The sequence below is a fragment of the Synchiropus splendidus genome, chromosome 3 (genome assembly GCF_027744825.2).
Source record: "Synchiropus splendidus isolate RoL2022-P1 chromosome 3, RoL_Sspl_1.0, whole genome shotgun sequence".
Lineage (NCBI taxonomy): Eukaryota > Metazoa > Chordata > Actinopteri > Syngnathiformes > Callionymidae > Synchiropus > Synchiropus splendidus.
In genome coordinates this window covers 32,350,471-32,372,749 of record NC_071336.1, presented here as the reverse complement: position 1 = coordinate 32,372,749, position 22,279 = coordinate 32,350,471, and the positions used below count along the sequence as shown (strand labels likewise).

Here is a 22,279-nt window from a genome sequence, read left to right as displayed (position 1 = left end):
CTGTGAAGCCCAGCAGCCGCACCTCTGCTCCCCTCCTCCTCCTCCCAGCGTTGCATTGTATTTCAGACGAGCATTTCTGATTCTACTTGTGAAACCCAAGATTCATAAATGATGCTGATAGTGAAGGGTTGATGGGGTTTCATGAAGCAATGAAGGAAGAATGAAAGATCAGATCAGAGGGAACCTCACACACCCCCTCTCTGTGTCCCAGCGACTTGGTGTGAGTGGTGAGGGACACCCTGGACGGGCCCCCACAGCACACACAGACGACCCCTCAGAAAAGTAACCTGCAACTGGGTCCCTGAGGGAGCGAGCCAGAGCGATGTTCCCTTGAAATCTGAAGTCAAAGATCAGAGAAACAACTTCTGATGTGTGGAACCTGAGCGGGTCAGCCTCATGTTCGGTGTGGGAGAGTTGGTTCTCTGGGGCGCTGTCCGCCTTGTTAGAGTCAGGTGTTCCTGGGTCCTTCCCTCCACCGGCTGCTCCAATGAGGAGACGTGTGTCTCGCTGGTCTTTCTCAGCTTGACTTTGTGCCGCTCGTCGACTTGGAGTGGCGGGGCTGCACCAGAGTGAGCCGAGTCCATGACACGTGCCAGATGATCCACTTCCTCAGCAGAGCCGCCGCCTGCTGCTTGGGTGACATCTGCCTCAGCCCCAGTCTTCAGACTCACGCACTTGATGATCCGCAGTTCACTCTGACCCGGTGCCGGCTGGGAGAGGTTCGCCTGTTGCCGTCGCTGAGACCTGCGCAGTGGTTCACACTGGGTCAATGGGAGTTCAGTTGCATTTACAAAACACTTCTTCAGTGTCGCTGCTCTCATGTCTACATGATTCACCCTCAACTCAACTCAACTGGGCCAGTCCTGCATCTGTCCCGGGACCTCCCCCTATACGGACACGCCACCAACACCTTGATAGGTGGACTTCCAGGAGACACCCTGACAAGACTCCAGCAGGCACCAGCCTCTCGTGGTGCAAAGGTGGACTTCCTGCTACAGAGCTCCGCACACACTCAGAGAACTAAAGTCATATTAAGATTTACCTAACTCTTTAGGCGCCAGAGTTTTATTTTTCAGTGAAATACTCCGCTTTAACATCACTATTTCAAATGGCTGTCACTTGAAAATGGTTAGAGACGAAGGCTTACTTCATGAGAGAAGAGTCTTGGGACCCAAAGTTTGGGATGGATGTAAATTCACTCCCTTAATTTGTATATCGTGACATCAACAGGTTCCGTTTACAGATGCTTATCAGATGTACTGGAGATGCTCTTCCTCATCTATCAAGCAACGATACGATGATGATAACAGCGACAACAGCTGGGTATCATCACGGACATCTACGTTCTCCCGCAGGTATCATGCGATACGATAGGTGTCCCAATACAGGAGTGGTGATATACAGTGAGCTCGGCAATACAACGGTACCTCGGTTTTCGAACGTCCTGAACTTTGAACAAATCGGAGTTCGAACAAAAATTTCTAGATTTTTTTGCTTCTGATTTCAAATGAAAATCCAGAACTCGAACGCCCTCGAAAATAGCCGGAAAAACCATAACGTGTGCGGACCGACCAGCTGACCCACGAGGCACTTTGTTATTGTGTATAACGCAGCCTCTGTATGCAGACGTGTCCCGTTAGCTACATTTACCGACTGTTTTTTCTTCATATTGAGGTGTAAAACCTTTCCTGTCTCCACACTGGACCGTGGTAGAGTGTCACAGGGGAGGTGCTGGAGCGCTCACTCCAGGGTTTGATGTCCTGTTGTGGGCTGGAGCTGGGACAGGGATGAGGCGAGTCTGGGACAGAGCGTGACTTGATTTATGACTTTGTCACAGCCAAACTGCACAGAAGCGCACATTCAGAGCTGGACACGCACCGGGCACCTCTTCACTTCTGGAGAGACGTCACTCACTCAGCAACCCCTCCCACATGCAGCGGCCACACACAGAGGAACAGCCACCTGCAGCAGACACTCTACATTCACTCCTACAAAAGACTATTTTAAGGCTTGGAACGCATTATTTCTTTTTCCATTCATTGTAATGGGAAAAATCGATTCAGATTTCGAACAAATTGCTTCGCAAATGGCCATCTGGAACGGATTGTGTTCAAGAACCGAGGTACCACTGTATATTATAATTGTAAAAAAAAAGTCGTTATTTTATAAGGGACAATCAGATAAAGCAGTACAATATCATGTGTATGAAAACAAGTTTGCTGTTATGACGTCAGTCCAGTTAGACTTTCAGTTGAGGAATGAATCGCTCCCTTAATGTACTGAGTAACTCCAGTGTGCGAGAAGAAAACGTTCCACATCCCAGTTTCTATGTATTAAACATTGATATAGACATAACATTATAAGTGTGAGAGATCATACCAATCCAAGTCCTTTGTGATGCTTGAAACAAGTGGTGGAGGAGGCTGCACAACACCTTTCCCGGGAGTCAACATTTTCAGGACGTGGCTCTGGTAGCTGCAATAGTTAGCAGATAGTTGGTATAGATCATGTTTTACTGCAAATCCAACCACACAATGCACCAACGCGGATAGCAAATGTAAACATGCCCATAGCCACTTGACCATGCTCAGAACAAATCACACAGTGAACGTGACGTGTTTGACTTCCTTCAGTGCCACTGTGAGGATTATTAGAGCGGCTATATGGTGATATTATTATAGTCTTCACTACAATGTAAAACACTATTTCGTCTTCGCGAGCATCACAGCTAATTTTTCATCGCCATTTCTTCACTCTTTGCCAATGGAATAAGACACCAGACGTACTAGTCATCTTCGCTACAATACATTTACTGTCAAACTTATTTTTGGCCGAGAAAACAACATGACTTGCGCGAATATTAGCATCACGGGTATACCGCCACACTTCGCCGCGACAGCGCGATACGACAAACGGCAGACGTCGATAATTGTCTTAGAACACGAACAAGTCATTTTCGCTGGCAATAAATTCATTGGAAAAACTCGTTTAGCAAATCCAGCACCTGTCTGATTCGGTAACGCAACAGAGACAGCAGTGAACACAAACGTGACTTACAAGTCGAGGAGAAACGTCGCCACTTCAGAGTCAGAAGAAAGGCGTTTGGTCGCTCTCAGTTCTCGCCAGTCTGTCAATGCATCTCCTATGTTGACTCTTGTCCGGGACCTCACTCTGTCGGTTTCTCGTTTCCTCGTCTTGGACTCCTCGCTGCGAGCTCTTTCTACCATGGTGTAAACAAGGCAACTCAACTCGCAGACGAGGTCGCGCTGCCGTAAACTGTCGCGGTGGGGGCGGAGTTGTGATGTGACGTCACGCTCAGAGCAGGGGAGTCTGACTCCAGGAGTTTTTGTTTGTGCAAAACTGAACAGGCAGGAAAAGATCACAGTGTCTTCTGTTGTAGTGACCTACACCAGGTTCAACTGTTGACAATCCCTTATTCAGTCATTTAAACCCTGATATACATGTAAGATGCTGACTGTTTGGGTGTGGTGAATCCCAACACAGCATCAGATCACAGGAAGACCGTGAAGTGGTCGCACCTGGAGACTGGGTCTCAATAGAAACCAGAGCGGGTCCAATGTAAAGACACCTACCGTTGATGGTTGTTCCATTCATCCGTCGACTTCCTGGGGATGGAGTTCAATGAAGATCAGGAGAACGACTGAGCCGTCAGTACTCTCCCAAGTTCTGAATGGTTTATTGTTATTCACCACACCTGAACTGTGTGACCTCTACATGTGAATAAGCCAGTGTTTACCATGAACCTTTCAAGCAATGAAGGTCACTTGAACTGAGGTTATGAGTGGTGACCGTGGTAACTGAGCTTCTTGTGTATGTCCCTTCTGTGTCTTTAAACTGAACATGGGGTTACAGGTTGTTCCGTTCAGGACGATGTTTGTACAAGTTCTGGAGTTTGGAGAGCAGGGTGGTGACTTCATGCTGCAGACAAATACAGAAACTAGAGAAAAGTGGCCCTGCTGTTCCAGTTCATGAATATGGGGAACTTTCTTCCAATAGCCATGACACTTACTGCATCGAACCAATTGAAGAATTTAAGGCAAACACCAGGAGTAAGGTGTTGAATCGCCTCCAACAAAAGGAGCATGATATCGTTTGAGGTAAGGTTCATTTGTGTTTGCTTATTTTACTACCGTGCTGTATTTATTATTTACTTCTGAATGTTCTCACTTTTCACAGGTTAGTCTACATTATTTTCAGTTCATCTTTTTCCAACCCCTACAGGAGATGGCACCACAGACTCTCAAAGGTGTGCTCAATAGATAATGCATGAATATAGTTGTGTTGATGTTTATTATTGTAGTATTTGTCCTTTGTAATTCCGCAGGTTTCAGGGCACAGTATTGCACCTATCCAACCATTGAGCAGGAGTCACATTGTTCTGTAGTCACAGTGGATAAGAGGGAGACGAACAGAAGATCAGTCTTAATGGAGGAGGAATGTTTTGAGAGGACCATGGAGCCTTCTTCAGGAGATACCTGGCGCAGGTGCCCGTCCACAGATCACTGCCTTGCTGGGTCAGGGAACATGTTTATTGACTGCTATCTTGTTTGTACATACCTGTCTCAGCTTTTCCCCAAATTCTTCGCAGCATGTCAGATGTCAAGGCAGTGAGCAATTCTTCATTCCTCTTCCTCACTTTGGATCTGCAATGCATTCCACAGCATGGATTGTTTTAATGTTTCTCTCTCCTATTTGCTTTGTTTAATTTGGGAAATATGAATTGCAGAACATATAGTTTCCTGCACATAGGGAAGTTTCATTCATTGACAAACTTGTTTTCTTTAGTCTCTGGACTTGGATCCAGCATCTCATCCTCCTCCGTGTATTCAGGCTCAGGTGCTGACTGTTCTCAGTGTTTGTTGCTGCGATGATTCAACTCAAACACCTTCTGCATTTATAATACAGTCACAGAGAGCAGCACCTCTGTCGTATCTTCATCATCAGTTTGCCACAGGAATGTTGTGAGGTTAGTTGTGCTGCAGTCACATGTTTGTGTTTTCACTGTTTTAGTTGGAGTGCAGATCAGCTTCCTGTGTCAGAGCTAGCAACGATGGAGTTCAGCACCAGATCAGAGAGATCACCTGCACTGAGTTTAAATCCAAATCACAGCTGAAACCCAGCCAGTCAAGCAGCTGTCCATCATCCATCCATTAGTTTGTGTTCATGTGTCGACTTGGCTCTGCTCATGTGACTTGGTTTCAATTGCTTCTTGTCACGTCTTCATAGACGAGTCAGAGTCGAGTCTTGAGTTCTTGACTGGAGTCCAAGTCATGTGTCCGAGTCCACACCTCTGCTGGTTACCGTGGCAACAATTAAAGTTGAATCATTTACAGTAATCATCACCTGGTTTCAAGGAACTCTGGCGGAAGGAGGAACAGGTCGGACCAGATTCTGGAGGATCATGTGACTCAGAGATCAGAGCATAAATATCTGAAGGGAGTCTGAAGCCAGTCAGTCGTCACTGAAATGGAGGCCAGAGCTGAAGTTCTCTCCTGTTCCGTCTGTCTGGATCTACTGAAGGATCCAGTCACTCTTCCCTGTGGACATAGCTTCTGTCAGGTCTGTGTTGAAGGTTACTGGGACTCAGAAGGTGAGAGGAACATCTGCCAGTGTCCTCAGTGCATACGGACCTTCACCTCGAGGCCTCTCCTGCAGAAGAACGTCATGTTAGCACAGTTAGTGGAGGAGCTGAAGAAGACTGGATCCCCAGCTGCTGACCTCTGCTATGCTGGACCTGAAGATGTGGCCTGTGACTCCTGCACTGGGAGGAAGCTGAAAGCCCTCAAGTCCTGTCTGCAGTGTCTGACCTCTTACTGTGAGCAACACCTCCAGCCTCATCTAGATGCTCCAGCCTTCAGGAGACACAAGCTGGTCCAGCCGTCCAAGCAGCTCCAGGAGATCCTCTGCTCTCAACACGATGAGGAGAAGAAGATGTTCTGTCGTACTGATCAGCAGGTCATCTGTCACCTCTGTGCTGTGGACCAACACAAAGACCACCACATTGTCTCGGCCGCAGCAGAGAGAAGAGAGCGAGAGAAAGAGGTGGATCAGAGTCGAGGAAGGATCCAGCAGAGGATCCAGGAGAGACAGGAAGAGCTGAAGCTGCTTCAGCAGGAGCAGGAGATCATCAGAGACTCTGCTGATAAAGCAGTGAAGGACAGTCAGGAGACCCTCCAGCAGCTGATCCAGAACCTCCAGAGAAGAATGTCTGATGTGGAGCAGCAGATCAGATCCCGGCTGGAGACTGAAGCCGCTCGAGTACAAGGACTTCAGGAGCAGCTGGAGCAGGAGATCGCTGAGCTGAAGAAGAAAGATGCTGAGCTGCAGCAGCTGTCACTCACCGACAGTCACTTGGTCTTTCTCCAGAACTGGTCCTCACTCTCAGAGGTCAGTGAAGACACGCTCTCCTCCAGGACCCACGTCTGTCCTCACTGCTGTTTTGAGGAAGTGTCAGCAGCCGTGTCAGCCAGCAGAGAGCGACTCCAGGACCTTCTGAGAGACACCTGCACCAACATCTCACTGATGCTCGCTCCAGAGCCCAAGACTAGAGCTGAGTTCCTCAGGTTCTCACGGGACATCACTCTGGATCCAAACACTGCAGGCTCATGGTTGTTGTTGTCTAAAGGAAACAGGAAAGTGAGAGACACAGGGAAAGATCATTCTCCTCCTCATCATCCAGACAGATTCACTCGTTATCCTCAGGTCCTGAGTAAAGAGCCTCTGACTGGACGTTGTTACTGGCAGGTGGAGTGGAGAGGAAGAGCTGTCATAGCAGTCTCATACAAGAACATCAGCAGATCAGGAAGAGAAAGTGAATTTGGAGATAATGACAAATCTTGGGCTTTATGGTGTCAGGACTCTGGTTGTTCATTCACACACAACAGCATCAGAACTCAAGTCTCCACAGCTCCATCCTCCAGAGTGGGAGTGTACCTGGATCACTCTGCAGGTCTTCTGTCCTTCTACAGCGTCTCTGGAACCATGACCCTCCTCCACAGAGTCCAGACCACCTTCACTCAGCCTCTACATGCTGGGGTCGAGGTCTGGTCCTCCTCATGTGAGATCCTGAAGCTGAACTGAACCACAGTGTGAGTTGTGTCTCACAAACTCTTCCTGCTGGTTGTTGACTTCTTTCCTCTCCAGCAGTGTGTTTGTGTCCATCTGTGTGTCATTGTTGTTGGGCTTTAAACACTTGCGTCTGTGTGTGTCTGTGTGTGTGTAATAATGATCCCACTTTATTCATATCAATGTTCCCAAAGTGCTTTTACTGGCAAAACTGTTTGAACTTGGTTTTGATTTCAGATTTGTGTCTTGTGAGTTTCAGTCACTTTCGTTGAAGCCACCTCATTTTTGTGTATCAATGTTGTGTTATTGTGCATTTGGATTGTGGACAATTGATCATGTGACTCTAATCACTGAAGTAAAGCTGCGGATGAACGGTGTTGCTGGAGTGTGTGTTTTTCCAGTGTCTGGCATGTTTAGAAAGCCTCTCCCAAAGTTCTTCTGTCTTCATGTAGGTGCACATGAATGGGAGTAATGGATGGTTGTGGGTTAAGGATGGGACTAGAGGTAAAGAAAAAGCGGTCTCAGCCCAGAGGGCGCGAGCCACAGCGATCTTGTCTGCCTCCTGGTGGACAGTTTTTAAAACTTTATTTTATCAAAATCACAATAAGGTTTGTGAGACTTTTGTGAACAGTTTCCCGGCAGGACAGCGCCGTGGAACCAGCTAGCACAGACATGCTAGCAAACGGCTGAAAGAAGGCACCCACTTCAGGCGAGTCCAGACCAACAAAAGCGAGATCAGAATCCCTCGAACCGACCGAACAGAATGCACACTGCCAGAGCCTGGTCCCTGAAGGCAACGCTGGAGGACGTCCACTCACTCTGGTGATGTGGTTCTCACTGGTGGGAGAAGAGAGTCAGACCAGAGGAGAAGAAGCTCAAGCTGCGTGCGCAGAAATGATGCACCCGTCACTGACCTTGCCTTTAGCGCTCTCTGACTCATCGGACAGGTCGGAGGAATCTTCTGTGGGAGGCTCGGAGGAGCTCAGCTCTGCTCTTCCTCTCTTCTGACACTTCCTCTCCTCCACCTTGGAATCTAAACCATCAGTGAGAGCTTCAGGAACCTGCACTTTACTTCCAGGTCAGCTTTAAAGCTGCCCTTTCCAACGATGGCGCCCAACAACCATGGCTTCAGTCTATTATATCATTTCCTCCCAGGCTTTATACAAATCCATGTCTTGTACGTTTGTGAACCAACAGCACCATCTGCCGTATATCGGGGGCAACTACATTCGCCATTTGTAAACTCGAGACTTGAGATGACCGTATTTTTCGGACTATAACTCAGTGTGTAGTATGAATCGTTATAAAAAATGTATCATGAAAAAGCATATCCAAGACATACTGTAATATAAATCATATTTTCTTGGGAAATTTAGTTCCCACACTGCATAGATCCCCATTAATGTCCCCGTCCTTTTGTTATTAGGATGTTTCTCTTGGGATTTTCCAGTTAAAAACACCAAAAAAACACCAGAAATGGGTCCATTTCTATGGTATGTGTGGTGTCTTTCTGTTGTGGCGCGAAATCACATGTGATCACGTGAGATTTCTGGATCAGTGGTGGGACAGAATGAAGATTGTAGGGGCGCATCACCAACATGCTGTAATGTTTACTCTGAGCTCATGTCGGTCAGTGTGAAATAACCTTTCAGAACATGTGAAGTCACACCTGAGTGTAAGGCTGTGTCCCGTTTCTCCCCCTAACACTTAACACTAGCACTTGGTTCTCAGCACCCTCCACTATGAAGCGCCCTCCGACGACAAAGCGAAGTGACTGACCTCCCAAAGAATTGGGACAACACTTCCTGACCTGTCATTGGCCGCCGTGCTGTGTTTTGTTTCCTGCATATCCAGTGTTGGAGACGATTTGGAAATGGCAGCTCAAACGTTTTTGCAACCTCATCATCTCACTTGGTTTGGTGAACCAACAGAGAAGAAATGGGCGGGGCCTATGTTGCAGCGATAGATGTGTTAGAGGTGTGAGGATGCTAACGTCAGCCTGGATGCTAGCCCACTGTTGTTTGTTAAGAAGAAATAAAAACATACTGTTGTACATCCATGTTGTATTGTTCATGTTGTCAGACACGCTAGACCATGTGGGTCGCTCACGTGTGATACCAGAGAAAGTCAACAAATGGAAGAGTCCATGTTACCAACTTGTCCCTGTTGTCCTGTCCAACATTGTTTTGAAATAAAGTACTTTGGTATCCTGGACATCTATCCACACTTACACCACAGCTCCCTCGGTTTGAATGGATCATTTCAAGTAGTGAGCGGCGAGTGCCCTCGCTCTGAGGAGAATTGGGACACACTACACTTATACGTGAACGTGCAAAACCCAGTGCTGGGGTGAGAAATGGGACACAGCCTCAGTCGCAAGACCAGTGAAACAGAATTGTCTGACTCAAAGGCTGGAAAATAGGACTCACTTTGGATATTTTGAAATATCAAATAAAAAAAAAATCTAAAAACTGCTGTTGCCCTGAAATCTTAAGTCAAAGATTCGAGAAACAACTTCTGACCTTTGGAACCCGAGTGGGTCAGCTTCAGCAAGGGAGAGCTGGTTCTCTGCGGCGCTGTCCGCCTTGTTGGAGACCGTTGTTCCTGGTTCCTACCCTCCACCTGCCGCTCCAATGAGGAGATGCGCATTTGTTTGGTCTTTCTCAGCTTGACTTTGTGCCGCCTGTCGACCTGGCGTGGCCCGGCTGCACCGGACAGAAGAGTGAGCAGAGTCCTTGACACGCGCCAGATCATCCACTTCCTCACCAGAGCCGCCGGCTGCTTGGTTGACATCTGCCTCGGCTCCAGTCCTCAGACTCACGCACTTGATGATCCGCAGCTCGCTCTGCTGCTGTCGCTGAGACCTGGGGGGGACATTGATAGGTTTTATTGGGCTCTTTTTGGTGCTTAAAAAATATTAGATATTTAGAACTTGAAGGTGGGTGATGGAATGGCTAAAGATGTGCAGCCCTACAGACCTTCTCAAACACAATAGCAAACAGTATCTGAACGATCAGTTTGACTAGTAACATCAAGCTAAGCACTCAGAGAGTGGACACCACCTCACCCAGAACCAAGACTGAGACCAAACTGAATACTACAGAGGTACAAATCTATCGGTCTGACAGAAACACACATTTCTTACAGCAAGATAAATAAAGACCTGAAATGTTGTCACTAAAAATGCTTTCAAGCCAAACTCACGTGTCTTTCTTCCCCTCGACCTTGAGGCCTCCTACAGGTTCACCAACAGGCTTCACGACTTTGCTATTTCCAACCACTTTTCCCCTTGAATCCAGGTCAGCCGTGGACGGGAGGAACTCTGAGGCATTCCAGCACAGCATTCAGGAACCAGCGAAGGAAACAGACACATTGGAAGCAGGTTGTGGCAGACACACACCTTTGGTCTGCGGGTACTTCACTCCCTCCCCGGGTCGCTGGACCACGTCCTGAGGTCTGGCTCCTTCAAGAAGGGAACACTGGACCCCCGCTTCACTGGTCTTGACTTGGGCACTGCGGCTGTGCAGGTTACCTCTGCACAGATTCCCTAACTGAAAGAAGGAAAAAGCAAATGACAACATTGAAGCTACAAAATGTGATGTGAACGGGATGTAACGAGTTTCAGCTTTATATTCAAGAGTGTTCTGGTATTTATCGCATGTCAAATGAACAGAACTTCGTCAGGCCTGGGTCTCCTGACAAACACATCCTGGAGGTGGTGGACGACAGGCACAGTTAGGGGGTAGAAGGTAGGGCAGAAACTATTTTGATCAGTCGACTAAGGTTGACAAACACACCAAACAATCAGAAACTACACTACTGTAGTAGCAGGTGTGCGGCCTGATACAGTGACTACTTCACACAAGCAGATGGCACACACCTGGTACTTCAGTCTGCGATTCAGCGATTTCTAAGCACCATTGCAAACTGGATATAAGGGATGGGCGATCACTTATCGAACTCGATATACCACCAAACACAGTCTCCATGACATGACAATTCTGCATCTCACGATAAATTGGATAAACACGCGGCTCACTCGCTGCATTGGACCTGCAGGCGTGAGTATGACGAGTGCCGGCGCCGTGCTCTCCAGCTCCGCAGCGTTTGACAGCCGACACTGGCGTGTGACAGTTGTGGAGAGTGCGGTGGACTTTGGTTCACCATGGTAGTATGAAAGTGATTTTTAATCCAGAGAACCTTTGATGATGACACTGGTCGACTGAGTCTCTGGATCCCTGTTTATTTTATGAGATGGAGTGGTCCTCGTAGGTTCTCAGACGCGGTCGTCTGCCTTGGTTCACATCAACACATGCAGGTCTCCCGCTGCGCTGGCGCCTCGGCGGAACACCGTGGTGAAAATAGTATGATATTGGACGGAGCTCCGCTCCGCTATTGGCGGCGGCGTCCTCTTCCACGTCCCCATTAGGGTTCACTGATCACGGACACACTCTCACAGGCAGCGCTAATGCTACGACCCAGCATCAGTTAGGGACCATCAACAAATTCTGAAACGCTCAAAGTATACGTGAAATCTTCAATAAGGCAATGAAAAACCATTTTAGAAGAGAGAATTGTGCAGTGTTGACGATGCACGACGTGTTTTCGAGTGCCTCTCTGGGAATAATTAAATTTAATTGTTTTTTGGTGCCCGAACTTACAAATATTAAGCTCTAAAAGACTGTTTTTCTTCATTGCTGCCTCATTTTTCCGATGATGGCTACCTCACGCACGGAGAGTGAGTCAAGCAAGAATACTCGTGCCAGGCCGCAGACATCCTCGGAGCCAGAGTCGCCGGAGCAGTCGCCAGCTAATCAGGCTATGCTACTTAGCATAAAGGTGATGATGGACGAGATGCGTGCTGATATAATCGGGAAGTTTGAAGCTATAATCTCGGATACCATCAAGAAGGAGGTGAAAGCGGCTCTGGAAACATTCGAGGCGAAGATGAAGTCACAGAGGGAAACTTTATTGGAGCTAGAAACGTCAGCCAATGAACACGGTGACAACATTTTTTTTTTTTAATTATTTTTTTAATTCTTCTTTTTGTATATGTATGTGACTATATAAGTGTGTTGTGACTTAGTTCAATTTGGCTTAATGTTTTGTGTCTTTTGTCTGACTGTACTTTCATAGGGAAAAAGACCAATAAATAGAGTTTGAAAAAAATTAAATTAAATTAAAAAAAAGAGAATTGTGAAAAGGTTTTTCATCACACAAGACGAAGGACTGACAGCTTGTATCATGATTTGGAGACTAGAATATGACTAAACGATCATTTATTCACATGATTTCTAATGTTTCTTCAGCAGCATCTAGAAAATGTGTCCAGACTGCTCCATAGTTCAAGTCAACTGTTCAGAGACATGAGATACAGCAGACAGACGGCTCAATTTAACCCCTAAATAAAGCTGGCAGAGCAGTCTGTCAGACACCAGCGGCTTCTACCAGGGACGTGAAACACCGGATTTCTCATCTCTACACTTACTCCCATCCCAACAACCTTCCCGCTCTCACATATGCGCGGTCCTTGAGTTATGTTGTTCTGTCTTCGATGTACCGCGAGTGTTTTTTTTTTGTTGTTGTCCAGCCACTGAACTGCTGCTGTCCTGAGGCGGTAGGGCACCGGCGTGTTCCACCGCATCAGGGGGGTCCGGCTGAGTCCACTCACCTCTCGAACCTCGGAGCAAAGGAAGTCCACGGTCTTGGTGAGGGCTGCGAGACTCTGGCAGGTCTGCTGGATGTGACCCTCCAAGCTTCCCAACCTGTCGCCGAGCATCGCAGAGACGGCCTGGACAACGTGACCGGTGTCCACGTGCACCGGCTTCTGGCTCTGCTCCGGGACCACGTAGTTATGCAGCTGGTTGACGAACACACGACCGTGGTTGTCCATCACGAGAGCCGCTGTAAGAGAGAGGCGAGGACGGAACGAATCTGCTGCAGCGGGAGAAAAAACACTGGAGTGGTGACGCAGAAACCGGAAATAGCTCAGCCGGACGCGACGGCTTGTGCTGCTCCTTTAAGTATCGTCGTGACGAGTTGATGTCCTCGGTGTTTTGAGGGGAAAAAGATGCTTCAATAGCTTCCTAAATATGATGCTAGAAGTGACGAGTGTTACTGACCCCTCCCGAGTTTAGTGGTGCCCGTAGCGTACTCGTCATCACGTCAAAACACCATCGTCATTCGCTAATACACAAACAGTGGTGTCGCATTATAGACCTCCGCCAAGCTATTCATTTTAATCTACACTGTTATTACTCGTTAACCCGCTGTTGTACAACACGTGTTTTATTAATATACATTTTTCGTGTTAAATGTTCAGAGTGCACTTACCTCCAACGGACAGCAGGTGGCGCCACGCTGTCAACTCCCAATGTTTTTAAATTCTGGATTGAGGATCGCCCCCAAAATTGAATCATTTGTGCCTCGTTCCTTTTCCTGCAAATTTCATCTAAATTCGTCCATAACCTTTGACGTCATTTTGAACAGTAATAGACGAGTGTAACATCCTTGGCGGTGGTCATTCGATCACATACAGATGGTTGTTATAAAAGAAGAGGAGATATTAGTGATAAACTGACATGAATTTACTGGTATATTTAGACGCTGACATCTTTGGCTACGATAATGAAACACTACACCATGAGCACATGAACACTGAAGCAGCAGCAGCTACTATTACCGCTCAAAAATAAAAATATACATATTAGACATTCCACTGGTTAGTCGTGAAATAAAAAATATTGAAGGAGATGAGGCGTGTTTCTCTTCAAGTCATTCCAATCACTTCAGGCATCAAGACAGTTTTGAACACAAAACAAAGGCTGTGTCGGAGCAGACTCGCGGGGGAGACACGTTGCATATTCCACACGTTTGACACCTTCATCACATGCTTTTCGTAGACAGCACGGCATTGTAAGTCACTTGGAGTGATTGCATAACAGCGGACCGCTCCAGCGGAGAACAGTCGGACCCATTTACTGGGCGGTAAAAGTGCCTGGTTAGGGTCAGTGAGGTAACTGGGATGAACTCCACCTTCACCTTTACCGAGAATTTGAAGTGTGAACGTTCTCAACTGACGTCAACTGAAGCTGAATTCATTAGTGATGACTATTTTTTTATAAGATAATGAATCAGTTTTATAAATGACATCTACACTGGTTAGTCAAATTACGGCAGGAAGTAATAAAAGTAATAAACGTGAGGGGAGAGTGGTCGCCACAGCACTACCCAGTGGCAAAAGCCTGTTACTACAACATAGATAAAAAAAATATAATCCATAAACTGGACTGACATTTCCTTCATGCACATCTCCCCTTCTGTCATAGACCACTCTCTCTCTCTCTCTCGTGTGTGTTGTTAGCACTATAGTTAAGTTTGTTTGCAGAACACTATGTTGCTCGGAAGCGTCTGGAAAATCCTGTTTTTGCATTAAAACACCTACAAAATTTGAGTAGTTCAGAATTTGATGATTTTTTTTTGTTCAAATCACCAACTGCTTTTTCATGGCTGGGATTAGCTACATTTCTGGTTGGACTCGGAAGACAGAAGTGGCTGAAGAGGGACCATTGTTTGTCAGAACTGACTAGGTTTGTATTCAAACTCAGCTCTGAACATGAGACCCCCAGCAGTCCCCACAATCAAGGGGGCGCTACAGCCTCCATTTTTTCTTTGATATAAAAGTGACACATCTGTTGAGAACCAGCACCTTGTAAGAGGTGGATTGTCACTCCTCTCTCAGGCAGGTGTAAAAAGCTAATCCACCATCTCGTGGCTTCAAGGTTTGTCCACTTAAATGAAGAGTGTGAAGGGAGGATCGACTCAAATCCAATGACCACACGACCCTGGCTTTCAGGGCCCCATTTCCGCTCTGCTTGCCCTAAAGTGTGTTGAGCCTTTATAAAATACTGTGGTTAAAACCATTTAAAAATATTAAATGTGCTGATCCCCACCTAATAAGTGTTTTCCAAGTCCTGACACGTCACTCGCCACGTTTGAAGCTGGTGGAGTCCTGTCCTCGAGTGAAAACCGACCAGGCAGTGAGGTCTGAGGTGTGAACGAGAGGTCAAACATATGTTCCTGCTTCCTACATTACGACACGTTGAGAGAAGTTAGTGTGTGAGACGTCAGCGTCGCCCTGCCGCCTCCGTCCTTCGGCGCTCGGCATCTTTAGTGGCAGATGGCCAGCAGGAGGCGCTTGAAGTCGCCGCTGCACTCGTCCCTCAGCGCGTCCTTCAGGGACACGTCGTATTTCTCCAGGTACATGTCCTTGATGGTCTCCAAGTCGTACTGTGGAGAGAAAGGACCGGATTCTGAATGGTAGTGATCAGATGTTTATTCATCATCCCAGCTACACAGGGCGAGAGGTGGAAGGCACCTTGGACATACTGTATTACGAGTGATGGCCAGGTGAGGCTTCATGAAACAGTGTCCTGACATGACGATACTGTTTCATCAACCCTGCAATACTGTTTCATGATGCCTCACTGACATATACAGACTGACAAAAACTCACTGACTGCTGAGGGTGACCTGATTTGTGACTGACAATATAAAAAATATATATAACATAATTTACAATCAAAATGCAACTTTATTACAAGCAATACCCCTAAACAATTAAGCTATCATAAAAGGTTAATATTGAGTTAAAATAGATTTATATTGATGTAAATATGACTATTAACTTACACATATTTGAATTACTTTCAATTTATACTGTTCAATTTATTTACACTGTTGGAATCAAATGTGAGTTAAAAATTTCTACTTGCCAAGTCCTCAACTTGAATGAACACAGATTTTTTTCATTTATATTTAGTTTGATGCCCTAAAGACGATTCAGTTTTGGTTCACAGTGTCCTCTTCCATTTTTATTATCCTGTGTGACTGTGACCTTTCCTGTCTGTTCTTTAGTTGTGACCATAAGAAGGAGAAAGGAGCAGAAATAAAAGGGTTTAAAATAGTGATGGGTAGACGAGGCACCAAGAAACACTTGATGAAAGAGTATTCTAATGTTCAGAGGCCACTAGATGGCGCTCTTGGTTTAGAAATGATGTGAGGTTTCACTGAATTAGTTGTTCAATCCAAACATGTTAAAGCGCCATCTGGAGGCCTCTGAAAATCAGGACAATGTTTCGTGAAACCTCATCGACCCTTCACTTGTTTAAAAGCCAACTTCATCACCAGGTCTGAACAGGATGTAGACAAGCTCAGCCAGTCTGGAAGCAAACGCTCTTTCAGGTCAGCATCCACCTAACTCGTCATAATAGCGCGAAATGACTTGGTCTGACCACAGAGTTGAGTGTTCCAGGAGCGCTGGCTCACCTCAGAGCGACACACGATGATGCGGATGAGCGTGTCCTCGTCGGTTCCCGCGCCTTTCATGGCGTCGTTCAAGCGCCTGGCGAAGTACAGCTGAGGGTTCTTCGCCGCTCGGACTGAAGGTGGGAACAGGAGGAGTTGACCTCAGAACATCTCACTCAGTAATAAACCAGTGCAACACAGCTTGAAAACCAGACAGAGACTTGAGCCTCTGAGGGGCCGACATGCTTGATACGAACCCAAGGCCACGTAGCACTTCTTCAGGGTCCCTGAGGTCTCGCTCTCAATGGCGTCCAGGATTTCAGTCCCAGAGAGCTGACGGACAGATGAGCACATCAATCTTAACCTTTCAGCTGAGCACCTTTCCTAAGCTCACACGTGTATTAATGCTTTTCTGCTGCCAGTGATGTCATCGACTCATGTCTTCATATTCACACGTCTCACTGATGAAGAAATCTTTGCCTTTGACAGGCAGACCAGAGAAGCAGAGCTCTAGTGTTCATATGTAGTAATATTTATATCATATAGTTTATATGATATAAATATTAGTGGTGGAACTTTAATGAGTTAATTACGATCAATTACTTACAACAAAAAAACAATGTAATTTAATTTAATAGTACAGGGTTTAATACAACAGGGAACCTTTGTCAGTGCAGGAGTTCCTGCTCCACTGATCACACTGATGCACTAGACACGTGGCAGCTAGGATGAGAAACAGCAACAAACATGGAGGAATCATCCCTGAACCAAAGCAAACAAAAGCATCTGTTTGCTTTGGTTCAGGGAGGTTTTTCACACAGTGACCAGGGTTTCCACTACTCTGAATGGACTAGAAATTCTTATACAAATATTTTGAGGACATTAAAAGAGCTTTAGTTTAAATAAGGTGATATAAAAACTTGAAAATATATCATATCATTTCATTCACTAACATATCAAAGTCATTCAAATTGAAAAATGTGGCTTCTTGTGGCAAATATTCTTATACCATTAAAGTGCGATTGAGATGAATTAATCACAAATTCTCTAATTAGATTTTTTTAATCGAATCCCACCACTAATATACATATATACACACACACACACACACACACACACATAAAAAACACAACTAGTAGTCTCTGAGGTGGTTCATAATATGCGGCACATTTTCTTCGAACCAAAGTGGCTGTGGTGCTTAAATCTTTAAGAAACGGGTGACATGAGCTCCCTGCTGGGATCAAGCAGATGCGGGAAGTTAAGCCACGAACCTGCTCGTATATCTTGAAGGTGGCCTGGAGCTGCAGGTAATTCCTGGAAGCCAGGATGTAGCTGAAGGTTGACTCGTCTGTGCCGAAACGGCCCTCGCCAGCCTGAGCACACAGGAGAGTTACTTTAGGAGTCACGCGAGTGAAACAACATGGGCCACTCAAGAACCTCGAAGAGCGCAGTGGCGTCCTGTTCGGCCAACTCCTCATCCACGTCGTAGCTCTCGTCTCGGTTCCCCTGATAGGAGGGAAAGAGAGTGAGTGAGTCTTTAACAGGGACTGGTTTCTTCTACTCTTGAGAAGTGTGTGTGTGGGCTTGTTTTTCTGCCTCGCGGGGACCAATTCTTGACGACACACTATCCTAGTGGGGACCTTTTACCAGTCCCCACGGGTCCAAACCCCAGTTGGGGATGAAGACTTCAAAATAACTGGGTCATTATAATCAGGTTTCAGTTTGGTTCAGAGTCCTGGTTAAGGTGAGCCATGTGTTTTGGATGGTTAGGTTAAAGGTGAGCGGTTGGAGAAATGGTTATGTCAATGAGTAACCTCACAATGTCCCCACAGGGTAGCAATACAAACGTGTGTGTGTGTATGTGTTTATAGAGCAGGACTGGGCAGAGAGAAAGTCAGCTCGGTTTCAGTCTGAACGCAGACGAAGGGAATTGAGTTACAAGCGCAGCAGGTCCGGAGCACAGACCTGCAGTAGAGCTGTGAGCAGGTTCCTCACGTCTCCGCTGGTGTCTCCTTCTATATCAGCCTCCAGATCACGCTCGTGCACTAAGGGAGGAAACAAAGGCGCAGGTCACCGAAGTGACCTCTCCTCAAACAAAACACAAACTCATGCATGTTGAAGGGGTCTTTTCTCATAGCAGGGATCAAATAGTTCACTCTGTCACTACTCGACCCGGGTGTATTCCCGCCTCTGGCCCACTGCCCGCAACCCTGACCAGGACTAAGCCGTGGTACACTGAAGATGGATGCATCACACACACACGAACAGGAAGTCACCACCAGCTTCAGTCTTTTCAACTGGCTCGAGGATAATAATAGAATCTGGAGTCACACAGAAAGTCCAGTTCCAGCGACAGGAAGTCCAAACAAAGCAGGTTCTTACCCTGAAAGTAGCACTCCTTAAACATGGCGATGTCCTGCACAGCAACAACAACAACATGGGTCAAATGTTACTTGTTAACAAGAACCACCGTTCCTGCCTAAACCAGTGTTTTCAGGCTTATGTGATGTCGGGTCGAGTACTAACAGCGTTGGTGGCGGAGCAGAGGATCTCCACCAGGACGTCCTCGTCCGTGCCGGCTCCCTTCATGGCCTTCCGTAGCTCCTTCACAGCGTAGATGACCGGCGGGTCCAGCATGGCCAGGATGGCCTTCTCAAAGTTTCCCGACAGCTCACTCTTCAGGACGTCCACCAACTCCTGCCGTGGAGACAGAGCAGGGGACCCCACAAACATTCAACAAGCATCACTGGAGACGGTCTGAGCAGAGGACAGCCACTCACACACACCGTCACGGGCAATTCAGATTCACCTAATAAACCTGTGAATGCTTCTGGAATATGGGAGGAAACCAGAGTGGGAGAGAAGAAACCGGCACAGAGCTGACGTTCAAGACCTGCCACTTCCTTGTCAGACCTCCAGAACCCGCAGATTCAGTGTTTAGTCAGTGTTAAATAAACTTCAAACTGTCAGAGTGTTTACATCAGGTCTGAAACTCGGCTGCATTCTCATGAATACCATTTAATTAATTGTTTTTTGTGTGTCTTTTGTGTGATTTTGAAGTTTTTTAATTCCACATTTATGGGATAATAAGTTGTGTGAAGTCAAGGAGCAGATGCTAAAACCAAACAGCTCATGACATCAGTGTTTTGCCATCTTTATCTCATTTTAATCTGTGTTTTTTTGGTTTGCTCTTGTTCTAAAGCACAACAGATCAGCCTTATGCTCAAACAGTGTAATAGAAATAGACTGGCTGTGCCTTCCGTTTGGTCCTGGGCTTGGTCTGGACTCCACCTTGAAAGTCAGTTGTATTCCGCCTCACTGTGGCGCCCAGTAAACTCACTTCATCCTTATATTTGATATTTTTATTTGTCTAATTTTGCCTTCTTGGATTCTGGTTTGAAACAAATGAGAGTTTGCTCCAGTTATTTAGCGTGTGTTTGGATTGGTTCCCAGGTGAGTGTGGAGAACTCAGTTCGCCTTTACACTGCCAGCTGAACCAAATAGTACAGAAAAGTTTGACCACTGAACACAGACCAATCTCTGCCGTTTGTTTAACATGCCGGATTATCAAACAAACCCAAATCCAAAATATGAATGATGAATAAATGACTATTTTTAAAGATCTGGTTTCATAAAGTAACCTTTTCAGCGACTCAAACAGTGACACTGCGGTCATGTGAAGGGGCGAAGAATCCCTCTACTGACACTCACATCGTCGTACTTGTCAAAATAGGCCTGTTTGATCTCCTGCCGCTGGTAAGAAGAACGGTTTGCCAGGATGTCGATAATAGCCTGCTCATCAGTACCTGGAAAGACAATCGAAACGCAAATCAATAAGTGAAAAAATACAGATTTATACCTGCAGAATTGACCTCACCGAATCCTTTGCAAGCTTTGCGGATGGCCTTGATGTCAGCGATGACATCGAAGTCCTCATAGGGCACGACTGTTGGCTGGACAGAAGAAAAGGAAGGAGCAGCGTTTGAGCCAAAAACAACACATGGATGGAGTGTTTGGGTTAATGGTGAACTCCAGTGACAGCAGCCGCGGCAGCAGCTGAGCGGAGGGGGATGGGAAATGATGGAGGAATTCAGGGTCGGAAGACTTTAAACAAACTTGATTGGGGCCACAGGAATGGAGTCCGCCAACAGAACAGTAGTGTGAGGGAAAGCTTCAGGTCCAAAGGTCGACTTGTTGAGACTGAAAAGGAGCTTCAGCTGCTGGATTCTTTTCACGAGTAAAACATTATATTTGAAGAATATAAGAGTTGTGGAGGGTTGCAGTGTTTGTTATGTAACCGCTTTTTGAACAGTGCACCTGTTGTTCAGACCTCACTTGGGTTACAGCTGGCAAACACTTTTAGCTGATAGTTTTCCACCCTTTTTTCTCAAGAGTTTTCATGAGAAGAAGTGAAGAAAGGACAGTAGCACGAACATACGGCTCCAACCGAGACCCTCCCCCCATCTTTGCTCTCATTCATGCAGTCACAAGTAACGGAGCAGTGATGAGCCCGCAGGGAGCGGCTCCCTTCCTTGCACTTTCACACGATCCGACCATTCATTCACCATGTCATCGTCATCCAGCGACATTATCAAACCAGTAAACCAGAGAATAAGATCCTGACATGCGCAGTCCGCAGCAGTGTTTTTTAAAATCTCTCTCATTCAAACGGTCTATTCAAACTAAACACCGGCACTGAAGCCATCTTTAGGAAAATAGTGCCGGAAAGTGTTTCGGGTCGAGACTTACTTGGCAGTTTCCCATTTTTAACGAGGCGTAAGCGGCAGCAGCTGTCGACCGGTGGTGAAATGGACCGGGACTATTTTGTCAGACGTGCTGCGGCCCGAAGCGGCGCAAACTGGAATGTGACGTCACTGCGGAACACTACTACGTTGAACGCTCGCGACGTGATTTAAACTTTAGTTTTATTTAAAATCACGCTTATATCGTTATTTTTAAATGTCAGTTCACTTTTTAAAAAAATAATTACTTATCACAATTTTCCAACAGTAGATTTGTAGAGAAATAAATTTTTTTAAACTGTTTATCTCTAATTTAACTGTTTAAACAGTCGATCTCCATGGGATGAAAATAGTGCCGTAATTATAATCATAAGTAAGAAAAAAAGAATAGAAATACAAGTTGAAACGCTTGTTTCAATTCAAACATCTTTCCATTTATATTTCCTCAATAACCTCTCCAAACTTTGTCCGTCGATATTTATTCTACACTCTATCATCTATATCATTCTACAGGTGACAACAGTATCTGGTAGTTTTTTTCTTTTTTTTTTGCCTGCTTTCCAGTCAAATTTGAAATTCTGATGACAAAAACTCAGATCATTATGGGCAGCAGAAATATCAATTACAAAAGCACCGACTGCTCGGTGACTCAGATAATTGTAGTTTGTGTGAGTCTGTACTCTGTGATTTAGTTCGCATAAATAGCGTTTGGATTCTGAAGAGGATCAGCAGTGTTAACCCTTTGAACTCATTTACTCTTTTAGCACTAGAAAGTGTTCCCAGAGAATAAGTGTCGATGTGATTATATTGGAGGAAAGTCCATGTGCGTCTTCATATGCAGACATTACTTTGGATTTTTAGTCATTTAATGGGCTTCACTGTGTGGCTCCCTTCTATTTATTTTTAGTAAAACATGTTCAGTCATTCATATTTTTCTCTCTTAATGATGTGTCATTTTACAAATAACAAGGAAAAGATAACTATGAAACTACTTAAGATCTGATCAGAAATAAACTAAATGTATAGTCAAAGATACTTTTTTTTCTGGAGAGTTCCAAGAACAGATGAGAGAAGGAAAAGATGGAAGCACTGAGAGGACGGTGTGAAGGAGCAGGGGCCAGTTTCATGCAGGTTTTTATCACAGC

General features: G+C 45.9%; 3 protein-coding genes across 5 annotated transcripts; 1 reads left to right on the top strand and 2 right to left on the bottom strand.

The window, feature by feature from the left end:
* The first annotated feature begins 5,186 nt into the window (after window positions 1-5,186).
* On the top strand, window positions 5,187-8,538 carry LOC128755345 (tripartite motif-containing protein 16-like). The gene has a single exon (XM_053858678.1). The coding sequence runs from the start codon at window positions 5,488-5,490 to the stop codon at window positions 7,099-7,101; it is 1,614 nt and encodes a 537-aa protein (XP_053714653.1). The 5' UTR covers window positions 5,187-5,487; the 3' UTR covers window positions 7,102-8,538.
* On the bottom strand, window positions 6,455-13,545 carry LOC128755347 (uncharacterized). Of its 3 annotated transcripts, none has more exons than XR_008414111.1 (8): window positions 12,758-13,545; window positions 10,488-10,637; window positions 10,291-10,391; window positions 9,853-9,950; window positions 9,609-9,791; window positions 8,001-8,119; window positions 6,955-7,923; window positions 6,455-6,640 (listed from the first exon to the last, which is right to left on the bottom strand). XR_008414111.1 is itself a non-coding variant. In XM_053858680.1 (7 exons), the coding sequence occupies exons 1-7, from the start codon at window positions 12,977-12,979 to the stop codon at window positions 7,921-7,923; spliced, it is 894 nt and encodes a 297-aa protein (XP_053714655.1). In that variant the 5' UTR covers window positions 12,980-13,244; the 3' UTR covers window positions 6,661-7,920. The 3 variants fall into 3 exon arrangements, 1 of the variants encoding a protein (XP_053714655.1); XR_008414110.1 differs by having other exon boundaries at window positions 6,459-6,640; window positions 10,291-10,408; window positions 10,487-10,637; window positions 12,758-13,244; XM_053858680.1 differs by lacking the exon at window positions 6,455-6,640 and having other exon boundaries at window positions 6,661-7,923; window positions 10,291-10,408; window positions 10,487-10,637; window positions 12,758-13,244.
* A 134-nt stretch (window positions 13,546-13,679) lies between these two features.
* Window positions 13,680-21,249, bottom strand: anxa13 (annexin A13). The gene is made up of 11 exons (XM_053858679.1): window positions 21,142-21,249; window positions 20,270-20,345; window positions 20,104-20,198; window positions 18,919-19,089; window positions 18,775-18,808; window positions 18,358-18,437; window positions 17,830-17,898; window positions 17,664-17,765; window positions 16,650-16,725; window positions 16,414-16,526; window positions 13,680-15,375 (listed from the first exon to the last, which is right to left on the bottom strand). The coding sequence occupies exons 1-11, from the start codon at window positions 21,154-21,156 to the stop codon at window positions 15,256-15,258; spliced, it is 951 nt and encodes a 316-aa protein (XP_053714654.1). The 5' UTR covers window positions 21,157-21,249; the 3' UTR covers window positions 13,680-15,255.
* Between the last annotated feature and the right edge of the window lie 1,030 nt (window positions 21,250-22,279).

Coding starts and splice junctions, on each gene's coding strand:
- anxa13 (XM_053858679.1), bottom strand. Junction 17,899..18,357: donor TGCTCACAGCTCTACTGCAG/GTCTGTGCTCCG, acceptor CCCTCCTATCAG/GGGAACCGAGACGAGAGCTA. Junction 16,527..16,649: donor GAAGTGCTACGTGGCCTTGG/GTTCGTATCAAG, acceptor TCCCACCTTCAG/TCCGAGCGGCGAAGAACCCT.
- LOC128755347 (XM_053858680.1), bottom strand. CDS start 12,979: ATGGACAACCACGGTCGTGTGTTCGTCAACCAGCTGCATAACTACGTG. Junction 10,638..12,757: donor TTTGCTCCGAGGTTCGAGAG/GTGAGTGGACTC, acceptor TCCTTCTTTCAG/TTAGGGAATCTGTGCAGAGG. Junction 9,951..10,290: donor GTCGAGGGGAAGAAAGACAC/GTGAGTTTGGCT, acceptor TGTCCCCCCCAG/GTCTCAGCGACAGCAGCAGA.
- LOC128755345 (XM_053858678.1), top strand. CDS start 5,488: ATGGAGGCCAGAGCTGAAGTTCTCTCCTGTTCCGTCTGTCTGGATCTA.